Consider the following 27,011-nt stretch of genomic DNA (forward strand, 5'->3'; position numbering starts at 1 on the left):
GCCAGTAGTCCAGGATATTTTATTTTACATCTATGTGATAACATTAGATCATCAGAGTCTGCAGATGGAAGTGTGATTTAGTGATATATTGAACACTGAATGATGCAGAATTTCTCCACTGTTACTGCCTTTAAAGAAATACCTGTGGAACAGAAATTTATTAGTTTATCCATTATGAATATTTTCTGTGCTCACTCTTCAATATATTTCCTTATGTATTCTGTATTAATAGTGTAGTGTACATTGGCATAATGCTCTGCACTTGCTCAGATAACAGGCAGCATACTATCTAAAAACATTATTTAAACACTGACCTTTGCAACATATCTTGTAATGTGAATAAGCATTACAATTTCAAATAGACAAGCAGATACTTAGAAAATACTACAGCTGAAGGAAAATGTTATTCAGACTCATGGAGCCTCTCCAAACACTCTATTCCTTGTGTTGTATGGGATTGGGGTTTGTTAAATGAAGAACTCTTGCAATATGTTTAATGACACCATCACTCCTGTACCTCAGCACTTTCTCTTCTTAGATTCTATAACAAGAAGGTCAGTTACATAGATTTTGTTTGGTGTATATTTTTATTTTGTATGTATATCATGGTACAGACTCTGAGTTTTAGCTAATAATACAAAATTCTGAACTTCAAGCTCACAGGAATTTCAAATATCTTCATTTTCCCTTGCTATCTTTCCAAACATTTGTAAACAGCTATGTTTTGAAAATACCAGCTTTAAAGGTTCTCAGCATCACGGGCAACATCTTGTAGAAGAGGCTTGTACTTTTTCTTTTTTGTGTTTGGGGTGTTTTTTTTTCTAAATGCTGAAAAAACTTCTTCCTGTGAATGCAAATGTTCACACTTACACACGCTATGTGACTCACTTCCTCTGATGTGCCTCCATTTCCCCTCAACTGAAAGCCTTCAGCTAACATATTCTTAAAAGAGTACCATAATCTCTGTCCTACAACAAAGCTCATGTGACAGAGTTGGTCAATCCACTGTCACTGATGTCAGTAGTTCCTAAAAATCACTCCATAGACTAGATTGGGGACCATCTTACCTACCATTAATGGTGAAAAATTTAGGATTAGGTAAAATTAAAATTGTGTAAGTTTCAGGTAAATTACCATGGTAGTCAAGAGGAAAAAATTTGCTCTGACCTTGAATCTGGTTCAACAGATGTATACAGACAAGGGAGGAAGGATTAAATTCCAGAAATGCTTGTCTCCATGTTTTGCGGAGGGAGTATAGTTTCCAAACTTCTGGATGTCTAGATGAAAATAAGATGAATCTCACCCTTTGTATATCTCCTATGAATAAGAATCTTTCGGTTATACCACTATGTGCTTATTTTTGTATTATAGTGGAACAGAGAAAACCAGGATTGTTCCATTTTAAAAAAAATGTTATGATTGTTTAATATTTCAGCAGTATTTTGTAGTGTTCCTACTGTGCAGTTTTCCATTTACACAGAAATATATTTCTGCTTATTTAATGTTCTTTTCTTACAGCTTGCACTCACTGTGAAGTTAAATGTATTTGGATGATACAGACTAACAAGAAAGCATCTTTACTTTGGTTTTGTGCAATACTTTCTTGTTCAATATGTGTATTTTTGTCTCCCCTAAAATTTTAATTTATCTCATCATATGCTGTATTTGTTACTCAGTTTTATTCTTCATTTTTAGACCTTCTTTTCTCTATTCTAACCTCATAATTTTGAAGTAATTAGAAAATCAAGTGGAGTGAAGCTTGATACTTTATCAACCAAGCTGATATACTGCAGAGCTGTCAATGTAGTTGAATGTTCATTGCATGTTAGATGTATCAAAATTTAAAACTTAAAATACTAGATAATTTCTGGTGGATGTATTAGTATGTTTATAAGTAAGGAACATATTTCTGTGGGCTGAAAGAATCATGTGCCGTAAGACTTCTGTATATCATAGAAATGCCAGAAAATTCTTCATAATTAAAACTTCATTCGTTTTCCAGATCAATAAAAAGTATAAATAAATAAAATCATAAATTCTGATTTTGAGTAATACTTATAATAACTCTCTCTTTGAATAAGTTTTTCATATCTGTCTTTGTGTTCATATTTTATATAGATTAAAAATGCACTTAATTATTTACACAAGTGGATGAGTACAGCTTTGGGTCCTACTTCTCAGTATACCATGCAAAAATTTAAATATACACAAATAGACTTAACACACACACCCTTTTATTTCTTTAAATCTCACTATTTTCAGAATGCTGTTATTTATTAGAGCATTGCTATGTATTTATAGGATTTCAGGTGGATCTAGTTAAAAACATGCCTTAAATGTTTTAAAGGAATTACAAAAGGAAAAAAGTGTTACACCTGATTCTGCAAAGGCACTGATATCAGCTATCATGTTGCACACTGAAAATTTAAGTAGAATAATGCTATAAAGCATACCTTGCAATACAATTGTGCTTTGAAGAACTGGATAAAATATTTTTAGTTTATGTAAGTTTATTCCATTTCTAAGTTCTATCTAACCAATGTGATGCTATTTTTGAGCTAAAAGTGATAAATAGGTCAATATGGTATTTTCCAGGTAAAACATTTTCTGTTTCTTATTGTCTTTTTTTCTAACTTTATACTGATTTAATGTATATTGTTAGTATATTTAGATGTGATATCTATGTAATTATTTCTTAGTTTAACAGAAGAACAATCCTTTCATTGAAGTTGTTTAAGATTTGAAGAGTGACCTAACCACAAGTCATGTTTATGTCTATGTAGAATAAATTTGTGAAGGAGATCGTGTTTGCTGTTCTAAAGAGTGCTAAGTGTGCCTCACTCTCCTCCTAAAAGGTTCTTGGGGACACATTCTAATATGGGCTAAGCAATGCTATGATGTGGAGAATTCTTTTAAATGGCAACAGATGCTTCTGAGATAAAAATCCAGTCCACTTTGTAATGAGGCACTCATAGTTTTCTCAGGTTTTTTAAAAAAGCAGGATCCAAGAATAAATGTCATGTCCCATCCCCTTCCCCCCCCCCCAAAAAAAAAAAATAATAATGGTTGGGAAAAAAAAATAAGGTGTTACAGGATTAAAAATATGATAGAAATATGATAGCTGTTGTGAGATTTGACTATTAGGGAGGATTTTCTTTTTTTTGTTTCTGAAATGTTTGTCTGAGATGTTTGTCCTCACCTCTATCCTGACTGGATTTTTCTGTTCTTACTCTACTGCAATTTACTTACATGCTTATGAAAAAAATATGTTAAGTCAGTGCCACTTGGCAATACTTGTATTATTTTTTTGTTTCTTTTCTTGCTTCAACTAGTGTACTAGGTTTTAGGATTACATCATTACTTAGGAGTTAAATCCCTTCATGACAGCAAACAGGATTTGAAATAGAGATTAGCACTTAGAAATTTCACAGCATCATCTGGTAAAGTTATGAAAAATTGCAACTTGGGAAATTCTATCTGCTAAAATCTAGTATCTTAGACTCTGTCTAAATAACTCTAAAACTAGACAGGAAATCTATCTAGAAATATCCAGATCACCAGAGGTTAGTAGACATAACACAGATGTGCATCAACTTGCACTCATTCCACTTGAAGTTACTCAGATTACCAAACAGCTTTACTACGTTTTCTGAGCTTAAAAATTATTCACTTATCATGCTGATGTTAAACATATATGCATGTAATGAATAGCTAAGTAGCCTTAACAGACTCATGTTAATGGACAGTATGTCATACTTACCTGCTCACATTTCTAAATCAAAATTTAGTTCAAGTTCAATGCGAAAAATTGGTGCGTACATGTGACACCTACATCGCACATGAATGCGGATAGAACACAAATTATACTGTAATGTTTTTTCAGGACCAGAATTGCTGGAGCCTTTAGTCCTCTTTCCCAATCTATGATTTAGATCTCCCACAAGGATAAGAATGCCTTTATATTTAAAAATTGTATTTTATCACTTAACTGGTAGAGATTATTCTGGTAATTTATCACATTCATATTGAAAAAAAGGAAACAAAACCCAGAAGAAAACACACAAAAAATTCACAAACTTCAGTGTTATTAGAGTTTACAGCGTTGAACGCAATCTCCAAATGTCTGATGTCATAAAAACTAATAATTGAACTCATCATACTGTTCAGTGGCCAGGAACTATTTCATGATCTCTAAAAATAAACAAGTTTTCCCACTACAGTGTTATTGACAATTAATAAAAAACATTTTTTATTTAATAAAATTATCAGGGAATTACTTCTGATTATTTTTTTTTTAATTGTGCATGTTTCAGGCATAATACTTTCAAAGAAGTACTTTTGCTTAATTTTTTACTGGATGAATTCTAGTTTCTTCTTAAAAGAAAAGATAAAAAAGGAACCCTACCTGCCAAATGTACAGTTCCACTTCTGTAGCTAATCTGCAAACTTTCCTTGATTGGTACATGAAAAATATGTAGTGTGTCTTTGTTATACTTTCATTTAATTATTAAGATTTCTCTTCCTCCTAAGAATGCTGCATTTGACTCTCTACCTGTGCAGGGTTACTGAGCGTGAAGCTGCGCTGGAATCAGCCCTAAGAATGTTGCAGCAATTCTACCTGGATCTCGAAAAGTTCCTTGCTTGGCTTACAGAAGCTGAAACGACTGCAAATGTCCTGCAGGATGCTACACGCAAAGAAAAAACACTAGAGGATGCCAGAACAGTTCGGGAGCTCATGAAACAGTGGCAAGTAAGTCAAGCACTTCAGTTTAGAGACATGTCAGGTATCCAGAGTGGTGGGGTATTCCAGTGTGCCGCTACGGAACAAAACTAAAATTGTTTTGAAAAAGAGAACTGGTTCTACTACTAATTTTTAAGTGTTGCTTTGAAAATTGTTGCAGGGATCTGACATGAGTCATACCATGATTCTGTCTGATATCTTTCAGCACATGGTACATTTGCAAAAGTGTCTTGACATAAAGCTTTAAAATTTGCACAAAGGCAACCTTGCTGAATTTGAAGTTCATATATATATATTTTAATTGCATAAAAATGAATTACTCTTCCAAGCTACAGTCTTGAATTGAGCACTTGACAAACATTAGAGTTTATTAAGCATTTCTGATATTTGTAGAAGTTATATCAATTACATCAGTTTTTTTCTCTATAGCTTAAATGAATTAGTTTTTCTCCATTGTTTCCAAATACATGAAAAAATGTTAATTTGGTATTTGGTTGATTATTGTTAACATGTTCTGTTGTGATGATAAAAAGAGGTAATGATTAAAATTTTAATAATTAATGGCTGGACAGTTTTCAGATTTCCGTTTTTCTCTGGAAAAAAACATATCTTAAAAAGAGAGAATGTTGTATTTGGTGTTCTTGTATTTGGTGTTCTGGAGAATCTGGAGGAGAAAGAAAAACAGTTAATTGAGATGGTGCTATTGAAATATGTTGTTATACTTCCATTGTGGTTTTTTTCACTATGGTTACTGAGAGTCTGAGTGAGGTCTTTAGATTTTTTAAATGTGAGGTTGTTTGGCTGTCTGGAAGGCAGGATCATTACTTCAATATTCCTTGATCGTGCCTGACTGTCACATTGACAGAAAGTTCAAAACTGGAAATTCCAGGCATTAGAAGCTCTATGCCTTATTTTATTATTAAAAACATACTGTAAAAAGTTTTAGTTATAAGTGATTATGTTGTGTAAGTACATTGTATGGAAATATTTATTTTGGCAGAATTGTATTAATACGTGGTTTTAACTATTTACTGAAAAACAGCTACATACTGTTACATTGTGCTCTGAAATCTACAGTTGTTGCACTGGATAAAAATGAAGTCTGAATCATGTTTTTAACAGTGATCTGTCTTTATGCTAATTTTATTTTATAATAATGTAGTGCTCATGTGTTTCTCAATTCAGTTGCGTGGTCCTGGAGAAAGATTTGAATGGAAGATAGTTCTAGACTAAGTAGTTAATTTTCAAACTAGGCTATCCTTTTATATTTTCTAGATTAGGTTTTTGATTGTAATGGTGCTAAAACAATTGAATTACCAAGTATTTGCAGAAGTTACTTTTGATGTGATCTTTGAAGAATTGATTATTTGGCAAAATAGATACAACCACAAATTTAGGTCAAATGCTTTTTTTTTAACTGTAATGGAGCTTTGTAGATGTGCTTATCCTTTCAGCTAGCATCTTGGGATTTTCTTTTGTAATTTACACATAAGAACTATCCAGAGCTATAGATGGAAGGGAAAATAAATGCATACAAGTCCTTCCTTCTGTAAATAATTAAGTACATAAAAATATTCATCATGTGAACAATTGCTTTGAACTGTAAGCTTTGTTCTAAAGATTTTTCTGCACTTCAATTGAGATGTAAGATTAAATTTTCGATTCTTCTTTCCAGGTATATGGTATTTAAACATCAAATCTTCTAAGGCAGGAAGGGTAAAAACTGTTGTAGACTATTCGTTTCACTTCCAAAAAGCAAACAATATTCCATACATTAATCTTGGCTGTACAAGAGAAATTATTCTAATATATTAAAAAGAAACAGTATGCAGAGGCAAAAAAAAGTGGTTGTTATATTGTCTTTCTCTCCCAAAAGGTTCAGACATACCTGTCCGACAACAGTATGATAATTTTAAACCACTTAGAGTTGACGATGGCAGGAAGAAATATTTTAATAGTGTGGTTTGTTGTGGGTTTTTTTCATTTGCATGCTGATCTGTCTCTATGTAATCAAATTGGTTTTCTTCCTGGGTCCATCACTGTTTGTCAGCTCCTTTATGCTATTTTTAAACCTCAAAAAGAAATCTCATAATACAACAAGCACAAGTGGATTTTCAAATGTGCTTGTCCTGAAGGCAATCTGTTGGATATCTTTGTAAAAGCTGGTAGAAGCTTTTTTTTTTTTTTTTTTACTTCCCCAAGTAGAATAAAATTTTCATTATTTCTACTAGAATAAGGAAAGTTCTGTTTAAGTAAAAAAAACGGGGCTTTTTCTAGAAATGATAATTGGGAAAGACCTTTTTTTTATTCCTGTATTTTTTAAAAACTACAGTAAAGTGGCCATTCAAGATTTGCATCTTCTTACTTTTCATTAAGTTATCACTGACTTGAGACATAGCCATTAACTGCTAATTTAAAAGGATATATCTTTTTAGTAGTGTTTGTTCTTAGTAATTGAAGCATTATGTTGTCAGTTCTCTAATTAGAATAGAGATTTCAGTAAAATTTTTAGGTTCAGGCAAGTTAAACTGTAAATTATTTGAACCAAGCTGTGTATTTCTTTACTCAGTAATACAATTTGTTAATATGTGTGGAGCTGTTATACTGACCACAGGTTTTATGGAGACTTTGAATTACTCTCAAATGATAAATGGTGCTTTTGTAGCAATTCACTACTACTGCAGGTTTGTATGTGCAAATGAAAACACAAAATTTATATAAGCTTCTTTTACTCCAGTAGTACCTGATACATATTATGTGTATGTGGATTTCTTATAAAGAGAATGCACAATGCCAGTAAAAGTCAGTTGGAAACAAAGTATGGGAATAAAATAGCGGAGGCTACGGATACAGATATACTTGCAAGTTAGATATGTCCTTCATCCTTTCCTGGCACTGAGGCCAGCTATAATGAAAAAAACATAACCATGTTTATGAACTCTTCTACAGTTCACGAAGTCAAATATTATTCTCTGGTTCTTACAGATAACTTTTCATTTCATTAAAAAATAAGTAATCTGAATGATATAAGGAAATTATTCAAAAGCAAAAAAAGGTATATTTATATAATAGCCCAAGAGTGCTTAGCTGTAAAATGAATTAATTCATTAGAATAGGTAATATTTGCAATAGCCATAACATAGTGCTTCATATCAGTAGTCTTCATTGTAAAAGCTTTCTGTCCAAATAGGTACTGTTTCCCAGTTGTGATGCAAATATTGTCCATCTATGTTGCTGCAAAACTGGATAATGGAGCAAATATTAAGGAATTTTATTTCTTAAAACACAATTTTGCCAACAAAACATTTTTATTTATTTTAGTTGAATGTTCAGGAAAGAGAGTATGGCTTTTCATCTGTTCCTCAATTATTGCTGAATTGATTCTTCTGTCTTCAAACCCTGCTTGTAAGAGTTCCTTCTCACAACTCCCTCTGCATAAGGATGAAAAGGAAGCCAAAAGTGTGGCTGTTTAAACACAGCTTATGCATATAAAAGATTCAAAGAAAAAGGAGCCTTAAGTCACTGAAGTCTCAGAAATATGCATTTATGTACTTTGTGGAAAGGTGTTATTGCTCACTAATCCGTATCATCAGCTCCATAAACTATAAACAGTGTAACCTTTTTTTCCACTCGGTACTGTCGGCCATAAATGTACTTTACCCCACTTTACCCTATGACATCAGGCAGTAACTTGTACAATTTCCATAGCAAGTTTCTTCGGATACATGCATAAAACCAGACACATTCAAACACAATCTATGTAGTTAATATGTTTTTTAACATTCGTTATATGTAGTATAGCCACAAGACCTCCTCCAGCATAGAAAAGATCCTTAATGCTTTCAGCCAGGATTACAGTTTTTGCAGTATTTTTTTTTTCCATATGAAATTTAGTTGGGTGGGTTTTTTTCTGTTAACATCCACGCTGAATCCAGATCCTAGGAGGTAAAACAAAATGGTAACTTCCATTTAAAGATCACTGTCTCATGAGTCTTTTGAAAGAAACTTCAACTAGTTAGGTTTATGGAATTCATAGAAGTTAAGGTTAAATACGACATACTAGTTTAGATCTGCTGTCTCCGTCTTGTTCTTTATGCAGTTGCATGGACTTGGATAATGTGATAAGTCATTAGGAGTCCTAAAATGTAATGACAGTGTTCTAATCTGCTATTTTTAGGCAATAAGTATAAAGCAGTGTTTTGATAAGGAATTCTCTACACAAATAATGAAAAACCTGAATTTCTGAATCCAGTAGTAGCTTTATCTCCTTGTCATTAAAATTTTTTCTCTCACCTTTAGTGATCCAGCAGTTTTCTACTTTACGTTCTCAAGCTTGAATATTTCTTTCTTTTTTTTAACAACTAGGAAAACAATGTCCTGCTGTGCAGAAAGTGGTTTATATAGCAGAAGTTGCTTGTCTAGGAAAATCTCACACTTTTAGGCATTTCTTTTGTTTTTGTTCAGAAACCATTAGCACAAATGTCACTAATAAAGATTAATCTTCCCCTAGTACTTAGTAGTTCATTCAGTAGCAAGAGGAGAAGGGTGAGACTTACGTAACTGCACAATCTAATCACCTGATGATATAATTATGTTAAACCATTGCATTACAAACATGCTATTTGTTTATATAAGTGTGTATTTGCATGCATCATTTGTCTGAACCGACAACAATGTAATAGTTGAGGTGATTCACATAGCTAGAATGCTTTCTGGAGAATTTTCAGGGATACAAACCAGTTACTCCAAGGAGCTGTGTCATTATGGGTTGCTTTTTATTGTCTAATTGAAATACATCATGTGTCCCCATGAGGTCTCGTTTGATAAGTAACCATATGAGAGAGATGAAAATAATTAACTTTACTTTCTGCTTTTGTACTTCAAGTGATATGAACTCTCATCTGTGTTAATTATAATCATGACCTGGTTTGCAAGACAGCAGGTGTGCTGGCAACAGGCAGGGTACAGCTGTTCCGGGGGTGGGGGGGGAAAGGAACTTTTCACAGGAGTTTGCAGGGCTCATTGAAAGGGCTTTAAATGAGATTTGAAAGGGGAAAGGGATAGAATGAGGCTTGCTAGAGGTAAACCTGGGGACATCACACCAATGCTTGAGGAATGATGTGTTAGCAGGCTCTTTCAGTCTTCTGTCTCAGTGGACATAGGGGATGGAGATCCATGCAGCAGCAAAGGCGCAAGGATTATTGATGTGTTAGAAACCATGGAAGCACCCAAGAACAGTCACATAGGAATTAGGGCTTCTTCTGCCAAAAAGGTGGCAGGATCAATATTCCACCCAAGAGCATCTACACCAATGCACGCAGCATGGGCAATAAACGGGAGGAGCTGGAAATCATTGTGCAGCAGGAAAACTATGAAATATTTGCCATCATGGAAACATGGTGGGATGACTTGCACAACTGCAGTGCTGCAATGGATGGCTATAAACTCTTCAGAAGGGATAGGCAAGGAAGGAGAGGTGGTGGGGTAGCTCTGTGTATTAGGGAGAGTTTTTATTGGTCAAGCACAAAGAGCTTGATGATGGTGGCGATAGGGTTGAGTGTTCATGGGTAAGAACCTGGGGGAAGGCCAACAAAGCAGATTATCATGGTGGGAGTCTGTTACAGACCACCCAACCAGGATGAAGAGGTAGAAAAAAATATTCTATAAGCAGCTGGGAGAAGTCTCACAGTCACTAGCCCTTGTTCTTGTGGGGGTCTTCAACTTACCAGATGCCTGCTGGAAATACAGTACAGTGGAGGTGAAACAGTCCAGGAGGTTCCTGGAGTCTGTAGAAGACAACTTCCTGACAACCAGTGACTGAGCCAAGTAGGGAAGGCAGCCACTTGATTTGTTGTTTGTGAACACAGAAGGACTTGTGGGTGATGTGCTGGTTGGAGGCTGTCCTGGGCACAGCGGTCACAAAATGATAGACTTCAGTTCTCAGAGCAGTAAGGAAGGGGGCCAGCAGAACTGCCACCTTGGACTTCTGGAGGACAGACTTTGGCCTGTTTAGGAGCTTGGTTGATGGAGTCCCTTGGGAGGCAGTCCTGAAGGGCAGAGGTGTCCAGGAAGGCTGGACATTCTTCAAGAAGGGAAACTTCAAGGTGCAGGAGCAGGCCTTTCCATGTGCTGAAAGACAAGCCGGCAGGGAAGATCACTAGCCTGGCTGAACAGGGAGCTTGGGCTGGAACTCAGGGAGAAAAGGAGAGTTTACCACCTTTGAAAAAAGGAAGAGGCAGCTCAGGGGGGACATTAAGGATGTTGTGAGGTTATACAGAGAGAAAATTAGAAGGGCCAAAGCCCAAGCAGAATTTAATGTGACTACTGCTGTAGCTGACAGTGACTGTACAGACTGTGACTGCTGTAAAAGCTGTTTCTATAAATACATCAGCAACTAAAGGAGGGCCAAGGAGAACCTCCATCCATATTGCATGTGAGGGGAAGCACAGTGACCAAGGAGGAGGAAAAGGCTGAGGTACTTAATGCCTTCTTTGCATCAGACTTTAATAATAAGGCCAGCTGTTGGGTTTTATTATTACCTGTTGGTAATATTAAAAAAAAAAAAAAAAAAAGAAGAAAAAAAAAGCTGTTGGTACCCAGCCCCCTGAGTTGCATGACAGAGATGGGAAGCAAAATGAAGCCCCATAAGCCAAGAGGAAACAGCATCCTGGCTTGTATCAGAAACAGTGCTGCCAGCAGGACTAGGGAAGTGATTGTGCCCCTGTACTGGGCACTGGTGAGGCCGCACCTCCAAACACTGTGTTCAGGTTTGGGCCCCTCGCTGCAAGAGAGACACTGATGTGCTGGAGCGTGTCCAGGGAAGGGCAGCGAAGCTGGTGAAGGGTCTGGGGCACAAGTCTTATGAGGAGCAGCTGAGGGAACTGGGCTTGTTTAGCCTGGAGAAAAGGAGTCTCAGGGGGGACCTTATTGCTCTCTACACCCGCCTGAAAGGAGGTTGTAGTGAGGTGGATGTTGGTGTCTTGTCCTATCACTTGTTACTTGGGAGAAGAGGAAATGGACTCAGTTTGTGCCAGTGATGGTTTAAATTGGATCTTAGGAAGAATTTCTTCACTGAAAGTGTTATCAAGCACTGGAACAGGCTGCTTAGGGAAGTGCTTGAGTCACCATCCCTGGAGGTATTTAACAAACCTGTAGATGTGGCGTTTAGGGACATGGTTTCGTGGTGCACTTGGCAATGCTAGGTTAACAGTTGGAGCTGACTATCTTAAGGTCCTAAACTTTAGGATCAAAAACAACCTAAACAATTCTATGATTCTATGATTTACTCCGCTGGTTTGTCTTTTTAGCAATGATTGTATGTGACATTTTATACAGCTTATGTAATAGTAGGTATCATTTTGAAGCTAGTGTGGATTTATCCTGTTATTTTATGAATGCAATCATTTAATATTACACTTATAGATTAATTTAATCACAAGGTTTTTTCCACTGAAATTTGACAAAGAGTACTTCATATGACACCTAGTAAAACAATAACTACACAATGTTTAATAACTGGAAGTGTGACGGCATTTGATAAATGAAGCACAGTTACTAAATTTGTTACATATTTCATGCCAAAGTCATTTTTATTACCACCTTCATGCTCACTTAGCCTATAACCTAAGTAGTTTTCCACTGGATGCGGGAGTTTTGCTGCTAATAATATGAAAAATACTCAGTTCCTTAAGTTATACCTCAGAATGCATAGTATAGGCACTACCCATATTTTCTCACAGCATTGTTGGTTTTTTTTCTAAAGCAAGGAACAGGAGACAAGGCACTCTTCTATTCCTATCAATACTTCAGAAGTGTCCTTTTGGGTTTTAAGATGTCTAAGCAGCTGGGGTTTTTTTCAGTAGTAGGAAGCTGACATATATACATATTCCTGACTCAATTATTTAGCAGTATAGGTTCCTTGAGAGAATAAAATTATTTTCAACTTTGTTTCAAACATAATTTATATATAATTTCCCAGAAGAGTTAATTTTGTGACATGATATATGGATTAGATGATGAATCTGAATAACAGGGAAGAGAAACTGTCTGCAATATCCTTTTTCAGTTCAATTGAATTTACCAAAAAAATACATATTAGTAATTAATTTTCTAGTACTTTTGATCTCTATTCTGAAACACTGTCTCACTCCTGCTTGAAATTTTTACCTGAAAGCTTAAAAAATAAATATAATCTCCTTCCCTCAGTAACTTTTTTACATTTAATCCTCCAGATTTGCCTTTAATTTGTTACCAGTTCTGAAATAAGATTTATTTCATAGTACCTGATATGGAATAACAACTCTCAGAGCCATCTTACTCCATTGAATAAGAGAATAAAAATTCCAAAATCTAAGTTTTAACACAAATACTATTACAGCCTAATCTGAGACCAGGCAAGATATTATCTCAGACTGAAAAGTTTCCATATGGATTTTTTGAATATTGAATAATATTACTTTGAAAACACATGGACAAGAATTTTTCACAATTGTGATTGGTGGTCATGAGGGAGGGGAATAATGTTTCATTGTTGTTGACAGTAAGTGCCAAAATGACCCAATGAAACCTCTATGAACCTGCTGTTGCAGTTTTGGCAGGCATGGAATTCCTGACTGGAGAGAAAACTTCCTTAGAGCCAGTGACTGCATCATGGTTTGCAACCACTCCAGCTGAGATCAAATGCTTGAATCTGGATGTTTTCTATCAGAGCGAAGTTCCTGCTGACCCAGGCAATGCTAGGAAATTTTTCTTCATCTTCCTTGGGCTGATTTAATGTTGTCCTTAAACTCTAATCTGGCAGATTTGTGGCTAAAGCAGCCAACAGCACCCTGGGGTGCGTTGGGTAAAGTGTTGCCAGCAGACTGAGGGAGGTAATCCTTGCCCTGTGCTCAGCCCTGGTAAGACTCATCTGGAGCGCAGGGTACAGCGCTGGGCTCCTCAGTACGAGAGAGACACAGACTCACCCAGAGCAAGTCCAACAAAGGGCAACAAAGGTGATCAAGGGTTTAGAGTATCTTTCATTTGAGGAGAGGCTAAAAGCTGACACTTTAGCCTGGAGAAGAGAAGGTTCAGGGGGACCTTATAAATATGTGTAAATATCTGACAGGGAGTGCACAGAGAAGATGGAGCCAGTTTGTTCTCAGTAGTGCTCAGTGACAGGACGAGAGGCAGTGGGCACAAGCTGGAACACAGGAAGATCCAGATTATCATAAGAAGAAAAACATACCGTGAGGGTGGTCAGAGCATGAAACTGACTGTCTATACAGTTACAGAGCCTCTGGCATCTCCGTTACTGGACATCTTCAAACTTGGATGTGGCCTGCTCTGAGCAGGAGGCTTGGATCAGGTTGTTTCCAGAAATGCCTTCCTGCCTTGACTGTTCTGTGATTTTTGTGATCTCTGATCTGATCACATAATTGCTGGTTATATAGTCAGTCATTCTATAGCCTAATTAATTTTTACTTAATTATACTAATGGAAAAGCTTTAATTCAAGAAGGTAAGAAACTGAAAACTTTCTTGTTATTTCTTCAGAAAATTTCATAAGAATCTCCCAAGTGTTCCTGAGTAACATGTTTAGCTGAGTGAGGAAGAAAAGTGGTTAGTAAAAAGATGAAGTGAGGAGAAGGGACCGCAGAGAATAAAAATGATTTTAAAAAATTATATATTTTAAAATTAATTTTATTAGTGGAAACTGATGAGGAGGTTGAAAGTTGAAGGCTAGAGTTAAGCAATGAAAGCAGTACAAGTATTTTGCAGACTACCATAAATTAAAATTGATGTTTCTTTCCTGGTGCACAAAATTGAAATCTGCATCTTTTGGCCTCTAAGTGTTCTTTCTCATAATGGATTACTTCTTCTAAAATAGTGATTTCCTCAAAATTTATCATTCAAACATGAATGGTGACTTGCTTGAAAGAATTATTTTTACAATTGGGATATAACTTGTTAACGCATTATCAGATTGGTGGTGTATTATCAGATTGATGCTTTTGAGCAGAGTGGGAACTGTTAGCAGAGTTTTAGACTGAGACCTCGTACAGGCTACAGTCTTTCTGGTTAGATCTAGTCACACTGAGTTCCTAGTTTACTGGTAAGATCATATATTCTGGTAAAATAATAGTTTTTGTGTTAATACCTGTATTTTTAATTGAATGCATTGGATGGAGGGGAAAGAATTACTTTAAAACATAAATAGGTAGCTTCTGGTAACTGACAACAAGTCAGTGTATAGTGTGTAGAAACGTACCTGAAGAACAGGACAAAAACGGTATCTGTGTTCAATCAGGTTCCTAGGTGTATTTTTATTTTTATTTTATGAACCATAGACGTAGATACAATAATCCAGTAGCACATAGGGCCAAAGACACTTTTTAACATAGTTAAATGTCATACCACTCGATTACATTATGATTAATGTGCTGCTTTAGAAGGCACAAAGATAAAGATATTGTTGGTTTAAAGAGCACGTTAACTACAGCCCTATTAAAATGGGCAAAACTGGTGAAATCAATAATATTTCTTATGTGCGTAGAAATAAATCTGTAATAGTGTCTGAAGCTTTAAGTCCTAAAATATATGTAAATAAATAACCCTTTCACATGCATTCTATGTATCAAGTCTGAAAATAAATCCAGGTATGTATGTTTATTTATGTCTGGTTTACACTACTGTAGTTTGTCATCTGGATTAGGCTTGCTGTTTGTGGTTTATTTTTTCTTCTTGAGGAATTAACAGTTTTATTAAAAAAGGATGTTTAACAGCCCAGCGTGTGGTCAAGCAGTATCTTTATAACATTGATATACTAGTATTCCTGCTATCTTTTGAGACTGTGATTTTGCTCCATTTGAATAACAATGGCAATTTCAGTGTCACGTCCATAAGATGATGTGGTTTGATGTAGGTAAGGATATAAAAAAAGGGAAACAGGAGGCTTTCAGTGCAGGGAGGAATAGCAGAAGAGACGAAAAGCTGGGAAATTGAGCAGCTGTGTAGAGTTACTGCATATTGCTCTTTTAATGGAAAGCTGAATACAATCACAGGAAGGTTTAGATGCTGATTCTCAATGGGGAAGGCAATGCCACAGTTGTTCTTATCTGGATAGCAAAAAGATATGGTCAGGAAATCGGCAATAAAATCGATACATAGACGTTGCTACTTTTTATCAAATATTTTGTTTCAATTAGTTTAGTTTGGAAAATCTGTATCATAAAACCAGAACATTTATTGGTGCTGCATTTTATCTAAGAGTGGACACATTAATGATGTATTCTGTTTCTGCCATTCCTGTTTCTGCATTTAGACCAAACCCCTAATCAATGCTAATTTTCTTTTAGAAGGCTTATTTTATTAAGTGATTTAGTACATAGTTACTAGAGTAAGTATTCTGGAAACTTATTCTCAGGAACATAAATAGTTCTCAATTGTCAGAAATATAACTTATATGTGGGTGTTTGCAAACAAGAATAAAATGCGTTTATTCCTTTAATTTCTCACTTGCATTTGTTCTCATAGTCAAGGTAGAAGAAAAACCCCATTTGTCAAATGTACAAAATACCATAGCATATGCTCACTTGCTTAAGTTTTTTGTTTTAAAAGGTTTATCCAGCACAGCAGAAGGATGGTCCTGTTTTCACTTGCAGATCAGCATTCAAACCCTACCAGCTTCAAACACAGATTTTTCAAATGCAGATTAGATAGGAAAAGCTTTTGTAGCATTAAACGCGAGGTGGTTTTGTATTAAGTAAGATTATTAAATCACAAATGGAAATGGGATAGAATGGATAAGATGGTTTGCCATTATTCTTGAATAGGTTCCAATTCCTACATTTTCTCCTGACATCATTTCTTTAGGATGTTTCATTCCTGTTTGTGTAGACTTTCCTAAAATAGGATCTCCCACATCCAAATAAGTGGATGGATGGGCTCTTTCACAATCTTACTAAGCATATGCCATGTTTCACTGTACCCCATCAACTTGAAATGATAGGAGTGAGATTGTGTAGTTACCAAAACTTTGAAGACTTCTGCCATTTGATTTTCCTGTGATCATCTGTATTTACCCATACAGTCTATTCTGCCATTTAGTTCTTCCATTTACTGTGTGTTGTTTACAGCAGTTTTATTTGAAAAGTGAATAATCCATAAAACTGTTTGCAATAACCCAGTGGTAGTAGCTTTTAATATATTCTACTGATGAGTTTGAATGGGTACCTGTGCCTTTTGCAGCTGTATCTCATACCAGGCTATTCAAAACACATGGCTGAAGTGCACATAATTTTTTGTTACTGAAGCTGATGTGTATTTTCCCAAGGCAGGTAAAAAGAAAAATGCTTGTATTGTGATTATTAACATGTTAATATAAAAAGGATTAATTATATAGTGCATAACTGAGGAAAAGTATTAGTTTTGGCTTAGGACAGATATCTTCCTCAATATGTAAGAAGGCAATGACCTACAAAGAATACAAATAAAGAATAAAATAAAATCACAGATGCTTTTCAGAGACAAATTCTACTTGTTTTGTCAAAGGTTTTGAGACTACTGAGAAAAATGGTTGTCTTCTAAGACATGCTGCAAACTGCTTTTTTACGAGTACATAGCTGCCACAGCACTGGTTTTCTGCATGTGAATTTACACATTTTCACACTAGCTATTCAGTATTATGCACTGTGCAGCAGTTCTATACTGCAGCATAACAAATCCCACTACCTAAACTGACAGCATGTTTGACAAGAATAACTTTGTCTATATCATCTCTGAACGAGTGCCCCATTTCATTTTCTGTTAGAAGTTTTAGACTTTATTTCTTCCAGCTGCTGAGAAGAAATTGAACCTCTTCTGTCAGTACAAAGTTCTACATGTGTATTTATCCTTTTGCACCACATTTTTCATTTGAATCATTAATTTTCCTTGGATACCATTTCATTTTGCATGGTTTCACTTGGGTGCCTGATTTCGGTGCTTTGATTGTCACCACATAAACTGTCATTTATCCCCCATATGAAAAGAAATATATTTTTTACTAGAGTGAGTAGTAGTACAGAGCTATTAGCTCAATCTGTTTAGTAACAATTACAGTTAGTTCATCACCTGTTATCACTGAGAATATTAAACTTTTTGGAGAAGGACCTTTGTCCTCCGTTGTGGCAGTGCTGTGATTATTTCAGGAGATTGTAAACTGATGTTCAGGATTTCCCTTTTTGGTAAAATACATGTTGTTAAGGAATTTTGGAAAGTCAGGCTTTAATTATGGTTACTTATCATAGTTTTGCTACTTTTTTGTCTCAGTAAAGTTAACTAGATTTGGTCTTATCTTCTCTGAAATTGTTAGTATAATAATTGCATTTGCAGAGGTTGAATATTGTAATGAAAACAAATAGCTACTTAAATGTTTATTAGTACTCTTTCTAGTGTTTATGATTTCTATTTTTGTGTTGTCAGTTCTCTGATTTTATGTATATTTTTCTGTGTGTGGAAATCATTTAACGTTACGATATCTACCAAGTACCCTAAAATAGCAGTATTGAGCTGCTTTGCATGAGATTGAGTGACAGAGCCTATGACACTGGAAATCAGATGTAGGCTCACAGAAATTCTATTATATAGATTCTTTCTGTTACAAGTATTTTTATATATATATTCTATTATTCTTCATATCTATTCTTATCTGGTTTTAGGATTATACAGTTTCAGATAACCTGTTCACTTTGTCGGCTACTTTTTTTTTTTTTTTTTTTAATAACGTTGTCATCTGAATTTTCAGTAGGTGAAGTTAGCAGGATGTCTTGTGTTCACTGATACAAGCAGCCACAAGCTCTGCTGTTTGTATCCAGGTGTAAGTTATGTACTGAGTAACAGTAAGATTATACTAATCTGAGATTATAGGAATAGGGTAATGTCATCTCTTCAGTGTTTTGCCTGCCTTTACATTTACTGTAACCAGTCTGTTGTGTATCTGCCACCTGTCCTTACTGGAATACTGGGTGGAAGTGGGGTGGAAAAGTCAGATTCTGACACCTATTTTTAGGTGTCAACAGTTTAAGAGTGAAAGCATCTGGACTCTTATTTAAAATTAATGGCTTCAATTCTGTACTGTCTATATAGTTGAAAAGATAATGCAAAACCAAAAGAGGCCATGAGCACCAAGAAGCATGCATGTTAATCAGTTCAGAAGATGAACATTTTTGTGTTCTTACTTTACATATTATTTTTTTTTCATCTTAGAAATCTCTTGATTGACAAAGTTGTATCAGTGAGAAAGATCTGTCAATTTACACTGATAATTTCATGTGAAATAACTGAATTAACCCTCAAAAGAGACTGTGAGACTTATTTTTGATACCAAGTTTTCCATTTCTGGTATCTGGTATCTAAATCAAGTATTACAGCTTTTTAGGGGAACATTGCCAGTGGAGAAAATGTGAAAATTAACTTGTAACTAAGCAGATATAAATTATATCATCTCCAGAAATACCATATGTTGTCTACTATATTAAACCTATTTAATTTTAATTTCTACCTCAATCTGCTGGGTTGGACACAATTTTAATGTCTTTTTTTTTCTGAAACTACTCCATAGTTCAGCAAAAAAAAAATTAGTAAGGTGCACTTCCTAAAGGACTAAGTACAAAACCAAAAAAAATGAGTTACTAAATTTCATTGTTGAACTTCAGTCTTTTGTGGGGAAAGGTTACAGTTGTCCTGCTATTTTTATGTACTGTTTATATCAAAGTGTATTTCACTGACCTACAAATGAAGTGGCAAATCCTTTCTTCCCAGAAACTGGAAACCTGCTGGAAGCTCACAGATCAAAGCTATGAAATAAACCTGTTCTCACTTATGTTACACCTATTACAGACACAACAGTACATTAACCTCAACACATCGTATCCTGTTTTTAACTGTGGTATTGTAAGTCCATACCTTCTGAGTAAAGAGTTGCAACAGTGCTTAAATCCTAGCTTGTTGATTGGCTTTAAAAAATAAAATTAGCCATTTTATTGTAGCCTTCAGTTTGTGGGACATGAAATACTATGGAGGGTTAGCACTGCCTGAAAAATTGTGCCAAGGAATGTTATTTCTACAATGGGAGCTGTTACCTGACAGCTTGTTATTTCATTGTCTTGTGTTTTCTGTTAGGTATCTAACCTACATGTTTTACACCCAGGTGTTGCTGGGCTGCATGTTGTCTCAGGTAAAACCAGGATCATTACCTAGTTTTAATCCAGCTCTGTGATCAGGACACGTAAGAAGAAATGCCACGTGTTGCCCTTAGAGTAAATTTGCTGCTGCAGTTATTTTCACACCTATGAATCCCCTACACTAAATCTAATCCTGGGAGACTCAAGTCCTTTTGACAACAAAATGAATTTTACAGTTCATCAACACCTATTGTATCTGGCTCAGTATAGAGACTCTGAACCAGGTGTTGAGGTGAGATGGAGGAAAGGGAAAGGAAGCTCTGGGTTGGTTGGTTGGGTTTTGTTTTGGTTTTTTTAAATATTATTTTATGCTATTTTTGAGGCTGGTTTACCCAGTTTGATTTTTTTTTTTTAGATTTTTTTTTTCTAAGATCTTTACAACACCAGACTGGAGGTCGGCGTTTTCCATAGTAGACAGGAGCAGATATTTAGGATAAAATACACTAATATGAATCAGGTTTGCTTAAGGTTTTTTTTTTTTCTCCATTTCTTTGTTCTGATATAGTTTCTGCTTTTTCGTTGTTATATAATTTTCACTGTATGTCTGGATACTTGAGACCAAATAGAGACAAGCTAGTCCTGACAGAAATAGAAAAAATTATTTTATGAGTTTAGTTAAAAAACTTTGTAGAAATCTGTCTTTATTAACATGTTGTTTTGCTGATGATTTCTGTTTTCATTATGGCTTATAGCACTGCAAATTAATTTAACATGAAAGGATAAAAATGTTGCTTTTGAAATGTTTCTCATTAAATTATGAAAAAAGTATTACAATAAATAATGGAAAAGAATGCCTCTGGTAGAAGCTTCTGTTTACTCAATTATTGCTGTACCAAGAGTGAGTTATTGCAGAGTTAACTCTGAGGCAATATTATTGCAGTTACATTACGCAAAACAGATCAGCTCAAAACTTAAAAATAAAAAAGCACAGAAAAAAAAAAAAGGCACAAGCTGGATCCTTTGAAAGTTAAATATTTATATTTCTATGAGAGGCTTGGGTAAAACAGTTATCTGAAATTGAAGCCACTCACATCTTGAGTGTTGTGGTAATTAAGTGAAAAGCAAATGTGTTTTAATTTCATTGATACCCCACATGTACCAGCTCGAAGTGCCAGCAATTTGAAGGCAGGATACGCTACATACAGGGTGCAGGATGACTGTAAGCACAGTGGAGTATTTTACCTTGAGTCTGTAAGGTGCCTAGATAGGTAGAAAATAATTCTTTATACTTCCAGAGCGATGCTGATCTTATTGTTTGTCTTAGAAAAATATCTGTCACTTTGCTTTACCTGACAAGAGCATCTTCTGTTGCATTTTGGTCTGGTCTTTGTATTTTGGTCTTCATATGGCCAGTACAGGACATTTTCTATATAGCTCTTTCTTGCCTGGGGTGCTAACAACATTCCTTCTGCTTCAGGTGGTATCTCAGTTCCATCCCTTTACAATTATCTGATTACCTTCAAGCCTGGTTTGTGCATTGTTCCAATTTTATTCTTCTGTTCTCTTTCTGATTAGACCTTAAACTAATTTAAAGAGATGTTATACCTTACAGTGCGAGTATTACAGGCAGGAGCTGGCCCTGAAATTACTATGTTGTCTGTCTTACCCATCAGCAATAAAAATATAGAACTGAAAATATTTAAAACCATTGACAGTCAGATGTCTTGGAAATTAATACAACCTTACTTAATTATGGTAATGGTAATGACTCTTTTTAAACTTAATGTTATGCAAGGAATAATCTATAAAAATGTTTTTTAAAAAAGTAGTGATAAAATACACAAGTCTTAAAAATGCAAAAAAATAAAATAGTGAGTGGCTTGTCTTAATAATGCCAATGATATCATTATGCATATTTTTATTTTTTTTCCCCTCAGAGTTGTTATCAGAGATTTCTTGTCATTATTTTGAAATTGGCAAGATGCCTTGGGAATGTTGATTTAGAAGTGAGAAGTAAAGGACCCAAGAAATTGTTATTTTCCAGGGCATTTCTAGATGATTCAGTAGTCTTGTGATTTCTTATTTTTTCTCTGCATGACAGAAGTGTTACCTTCTTTCTGATGTTTGATATATTAAACAGGTGAATTTATGAAGCATTTAAGATTATCGTCTAGAAAGTGTACATTAAACATGTAGTTACAATGGGCTAATATGATCCTCAGTGCTGTGAACCAATGAATTCAAAGGTCTTTTAAAATTCTTTAGACACTGTGTGCCAGAGATATAATAAACTTGCTGTACATATATATCATTGTAAACGATACATACACTTTGTGTGTATATGTGTCTGTAATTTCCTGTACATTCAGTTTTAGAACGAAGTATTTGCATTTGGCTGTCAGTTGCCAAAGTGTATTCTAGGATACACTTGTAGGATAGGATTTACAATACAGTCTGGCCACTGAGTAAGCTGATTTCAAGAATAGACCTATTAGAACATAAAACAGCATTTCTTCTGGAATGTTGTTGGTGATGTTTACAGTCATGAAGATAAAATGTTCAGAATTTTTTTCAAAATGTTGGGTTCAGTCATGCCTTCCTACAGGCCTGAAGGAATTACTGGTCCACAGCAGAGAACGGTGAGAAAATACACAGTGCCACAGATGCTACTGGGAGACCTTGAACTCTTTCCAGAATTTGCAATCACAGTGCTCCCACACCACGTCTTTTCTACTGTCTTGTAAAAGGTGTTAGTGTAGCAGTTTATGGTTTGCATTATTCCCAGTCCTTTTTAGGTTTGAGTGTTTTGGGAAACGAGGGAAGTAGAAGAGAGAAATTTGCATTTTCCCAAATGATTGTTATTCTTGCTGACTTACACCTGAACAACCAAACAAATAATGTGTTTATGGTTGGCTATCTTCAACATCATATTTTCTTGAAAGAAATGTTTGAATTTGTGTTATACTTAGGAAATCTTATTTTAAGAGCCATACACATCCACTTGGACTAAAAAGAAGCAATGCTATATGCCCTCTGTATCAAAGTAAGTGATGCTGCTTTTGTTAGAGATAATAAATATTGTTAATAAATTGCTTCAGCATGTTCTACAGAGCAAAATTATTTTCTAAAACTATTTTATAATTTAAACACATCATTTTGCAACTATTGTAACAGTCTCATGGAATATTAATGAACACAGAGAGGCTAGGTTTAAACAATTCACATTTCATCACCCTTTCAGACACAGAGAAATACTGTGCTATTTTAAGTTATTTTGTGCTACACCTATGATATCTATTTTGAGTTAAAACAATGGTAAAACTAAATTTTTTTCTTCCTATTTTTTGTCTTCGTTCCTTAAACTTTGCCCTAGCAGTTGCACCACTCAAAGAAAAAAAATATCTGAGAAACAAATTTCCAAATCCCGTTTATTAGTAGTATTTTGCTGAAGAAGATGTAGCTATTATCAGAGTACATTAGTTTTGTATAAGTAAGCCAGTGCATACCTAGAGATATGTATGCTTCTTATACATTTGTGATATGAATAGCTGTAACTACTCTATTGTCTGTGCTGCTGTTAGTGCATCTAGCATATGGGAGGATAGGGGGGATGTCTGTGATGCTCATGTTAGCATAGGTAATAGATGTGGCGGTGTTGCAGAAGGAAGGTAAAACACCTCAGTATGTACAAGACTCTAAGGTCATAAAAATAAGTGTCCTTTTGAATGAAAAATGTATTAATTTTGTTAAAGGTCAGACTATTTCAAGTTCCAGCTTTCAAATTCAGAATGCATTCAGGCCAGATTCTGTTTAGCTGCAGTGGGCATAACCACAGGTATACTTGTTTGTTAGCGGGGCTGGCTTGCAAACCTAGTGGTCTTCACAGCTTTACCCTAAGCTGTACTTATTCTGTTGTTATGAAATGCTTAGCACTTAATGTTTTGTAAGGAAGCCATACTTGGATTTTGCTCTGTATGTGCTTCGGTAGTTTTGAAGAAAACCCCTGTTAGGACTGGGGTTCTCTGGGCTTAAGCTAAACCATTGCTTGTGCTAAATGACTTTTGACAGTTCTGAAATGGGATTTTTTAAAATTCATTTTGCATTACATTCCCAAGCCATCATACTGATTAATTGTATTACCATTTTAAAGAATATGCTTGGGCTGCCAGGTGAGGAGGGGAAGCAGGACAAATTGATGTTCCATAACCTCCAAACCAGTCTTCAGACATTACCAAGATGCAGTGGAGCTTTCTGCAGAACTGATGCCAAGGCTTGAACCAGATGTCAGCAGTTATTTTAACATTAATGGGCTGGCAAAGTTGACAGAACCAAGGAAATCAGAAGTTACAGACTCCAACTGCTGTCCAGAAGGTGTTTGTGTTTCATATCATAGTAATGTTGTTGTCCTGAATCTGTGAATTGCAGAGGTAGTGATAGTCTTAATTGTTTGAATCATTACTGGTTTTGCAGTCAAACAAGTCTTTTTATCATGATTGACTGTCTTCCTACGAATTTAGAGATGCAATTAGATTAAGGACTGTTTTTTACTGTTCCAGCTGAATGTGAAGAGAGATAATTATGATATATTTGTGATTAATATGACAGGAAAATTGTTACAATAAGAGAATGAAGAGCAGCATGGTATCGATATCATAACTTCTTTTTTAAGCACTGAGGAAATCTTCCATAATGAAGATGGCATTTGCATGGGACAGCTGCATGTGGTCTGCGTGAGCTGTTCAATATGATTCCTAAGGCTTTTTTACTAGGTTCTCCTGGCTAACTCAAGATTACTTAAAAAAAAAAAACAACCCAATGAATGTGTTAGTTATGGTTTAATCTTATCAGATAAAATATCAGAAGATTAATTGCTAGACCATGCATCAAAATTAAACAATAGAGAATTACCATTACCTTAGGAAATTGATTCTGAAAGCATGTAAAGCTCATTGGCTTCGATACTAGGGTTAGATGCGTATAAAGATTGTGATTTTGAGTTTTCCAGACTTCATATGTCTGCATTTTGTCCCAAAATATATCTGTTAGGACTAGTTTTAGAGCTGGTTGACTTTGTTGGATAGGAATAAATCTTTCCAAAATTAATTTTTTTCAGAGCAATGAATAAATTTTAATGTAATTTTAATAGGAACATGTTGAGTCACTTTGGCTTGTTTCATTACACTGATTTGTTTTTAGGAAATAAGATGCTACTTTTTGATGTGCATATTATAGTGAAATAATATTTTATGATACATATGCAGTATATTAATATAATACTGATTTATGATTCTGTGATGTTATGAAAATAAAAGATGGCATAGTTTTGAGTCATAACGGTTTCCAGCAATCAGTGTGTTACTGTACTTTCAAGGTTTCTATAATTCAGTATTCAGGCACTTGGAAGTCTTACTCAGAGAGCAGTCATCATCTTGAAAATCCCAGAATGTGCTTTAAATGGAAAGAAGAAGTCAAAACACACCCAGAACAGTGTTTAATATTGTATTATTCATGTGTTCTTCCAAAAGCAACAGAAAACTAAGGAGGAGTGAAGCAGATGAGTGAAGATGGAATAAATAAAAGTTAACTCAGGCCAGATAAAAGCAGGGTGAAGAAGGCAGGTGGTTGGAGATGCAACTAACTAACTAAATGAAATCTGCCCATCTTTCTCTAGCACTTAATCTTTGTGTAATAACTGGAAAAGCAATGTCTTTTATGCTGAATCTGTCTGAAAAAAGGATGTGAAAAACAGCACACGTCAGCTGTGGTTTTCCAAATTTAAAATAGGTTTGTACATGTACACGTAGAAATATGTGTGAATTTTTTTCTGAAGTTATTAACCTGTCTTTAACACAGTAATAATACAACAGCTACTATTTTAGTCACTTTTCAATTAAAAGTACTTTTGCATAGCAAAGTACTGCGCTTAGGTAGAATTAACATGAACACCAATGTGCAATTGTATCCATAAGCGCTGTCTCTAGAGTTCCCAGTGTGTGAGTTCTTCAGTAGGAACACAATTATTTTTGCATCATGAACGTCACTCAAACTGTTACTCCTCAGTCCAGAATACGAATGCTAATTTTTACGTACACTGTAATACAGTAATTAACTCCAGAATTCAAAATTGTAGTTTTGAAAGTATAAGGAAACCATGCCTACTTTCCTCCCCTTCCCTGCCCCCCTGCCCTGGTTTTCTACTATATTAGTTCAGGTTGATAGCTGTGAGCAATATCCCTGTATGCTTCTTTTCCTTGGTTCTGAATTCCAAAGAAGAGACAGCAGTAAGCAGAACTTTAAAAAGTGTATTTAGCATTTGTTTGCTTTGTAAACTTTTGGGGAAACGTGACTGTTAAGAGTAATTCTATCAGACCTCATGGTTAGATGTCATGGCTTTTTTCTGTGGGAAGTAGTGATTTTTCACCTTGAACTGAATTTAAAAAAATTGCTTAAAGTGTGTTCAAAGTTTTTCTAACATGGGGTTTGGTCTCTATGACTCATTTATGATTTCTTAATTTCAGTTAGACTCTTCATGATTGCCTGTGTTTACACCATCAGATTTGAAATTGGTGCTATAAGACACATTTTTTTTCATATGTCTGATTAATTTTTATTTGAATTGCTTGCTTGCCTGCTACACTTTTGCAGAAAAGGAAAGAGAAGATTAAGGTATTTTTATTTCTCTTCCCAAAGGGACACTGCCTGTCTTCAGCACTTGGCAAAATGGTGCAAGGTGTTTTGGTATTGCCTCCACCAAGCCCTTTCTGACTTTCAGCAGTTCAGCACTAGGACCTTTTGGTGTGACATCATTCTTTGCTCGTTGGACTGGAATTACAGAGTACACACACAATAGAAGTAAACGGTATTTTGTAATACTATAATTAATACCATTGAAATTAAGAAAGTTTTGACACTTCCTATAAGGGATAACTATCACACAGGCAATTGGAAAACTATAACTCTTTACAAGTAGATATTAATTAATGTTGTACCACAGTGGAATTCCTATTGACTTATTTATTTTATATCCATTACAGTGAAGCAAAGCTTTATAAAGGGTTAATGTTACTGCAGACAATAATCAACAAATTAATAATGGTCATGCATCTTTTAGAATATAGTTATGATGAT

The 27,011-nt window shown here is 35.1% G+C and overlaps 1 protein-coding gene across 12 annotated transcripts in view; it reads left to right on the top strand.

Annotated features, from left to right (window-relative positions):
• Nucleotides 1-27,011, top strand: part of DMD (dystrophin) — a 1,096,913-nt gene that overhangs the window by 841,554 nt on the left and 228,348 nt on the right. For all 12 annotated transcript variants that reach the window (XM_040582467.1, XM_040582466.1, XM_040582468.1 and 9 more), the window contains one exon: nt 4,561-4,750. In XM_040582467.1, coding sequence (XP_040438401.1) covers nt 4,561-4,750 — 190 coding nt within the window. The remainder of the gene's footprint in view (nt 1-4,560; nt 4,751-27,011) is intronic.

The sequence above is a fragment of the Falco naumanni genome, chromosome 2 (assembly GCF_017639655.2).
Source record: "Falco naumanni isolate bFalNau1 chromosome 2, bFalNau1.pat, whole genome shotgun sequence".
NCBI classification, from domain to species: Eukaryota; Metazoa; Chordata; class Aves; order Falconiformes; family Falconidae; genus Falco; species Falco naumanni.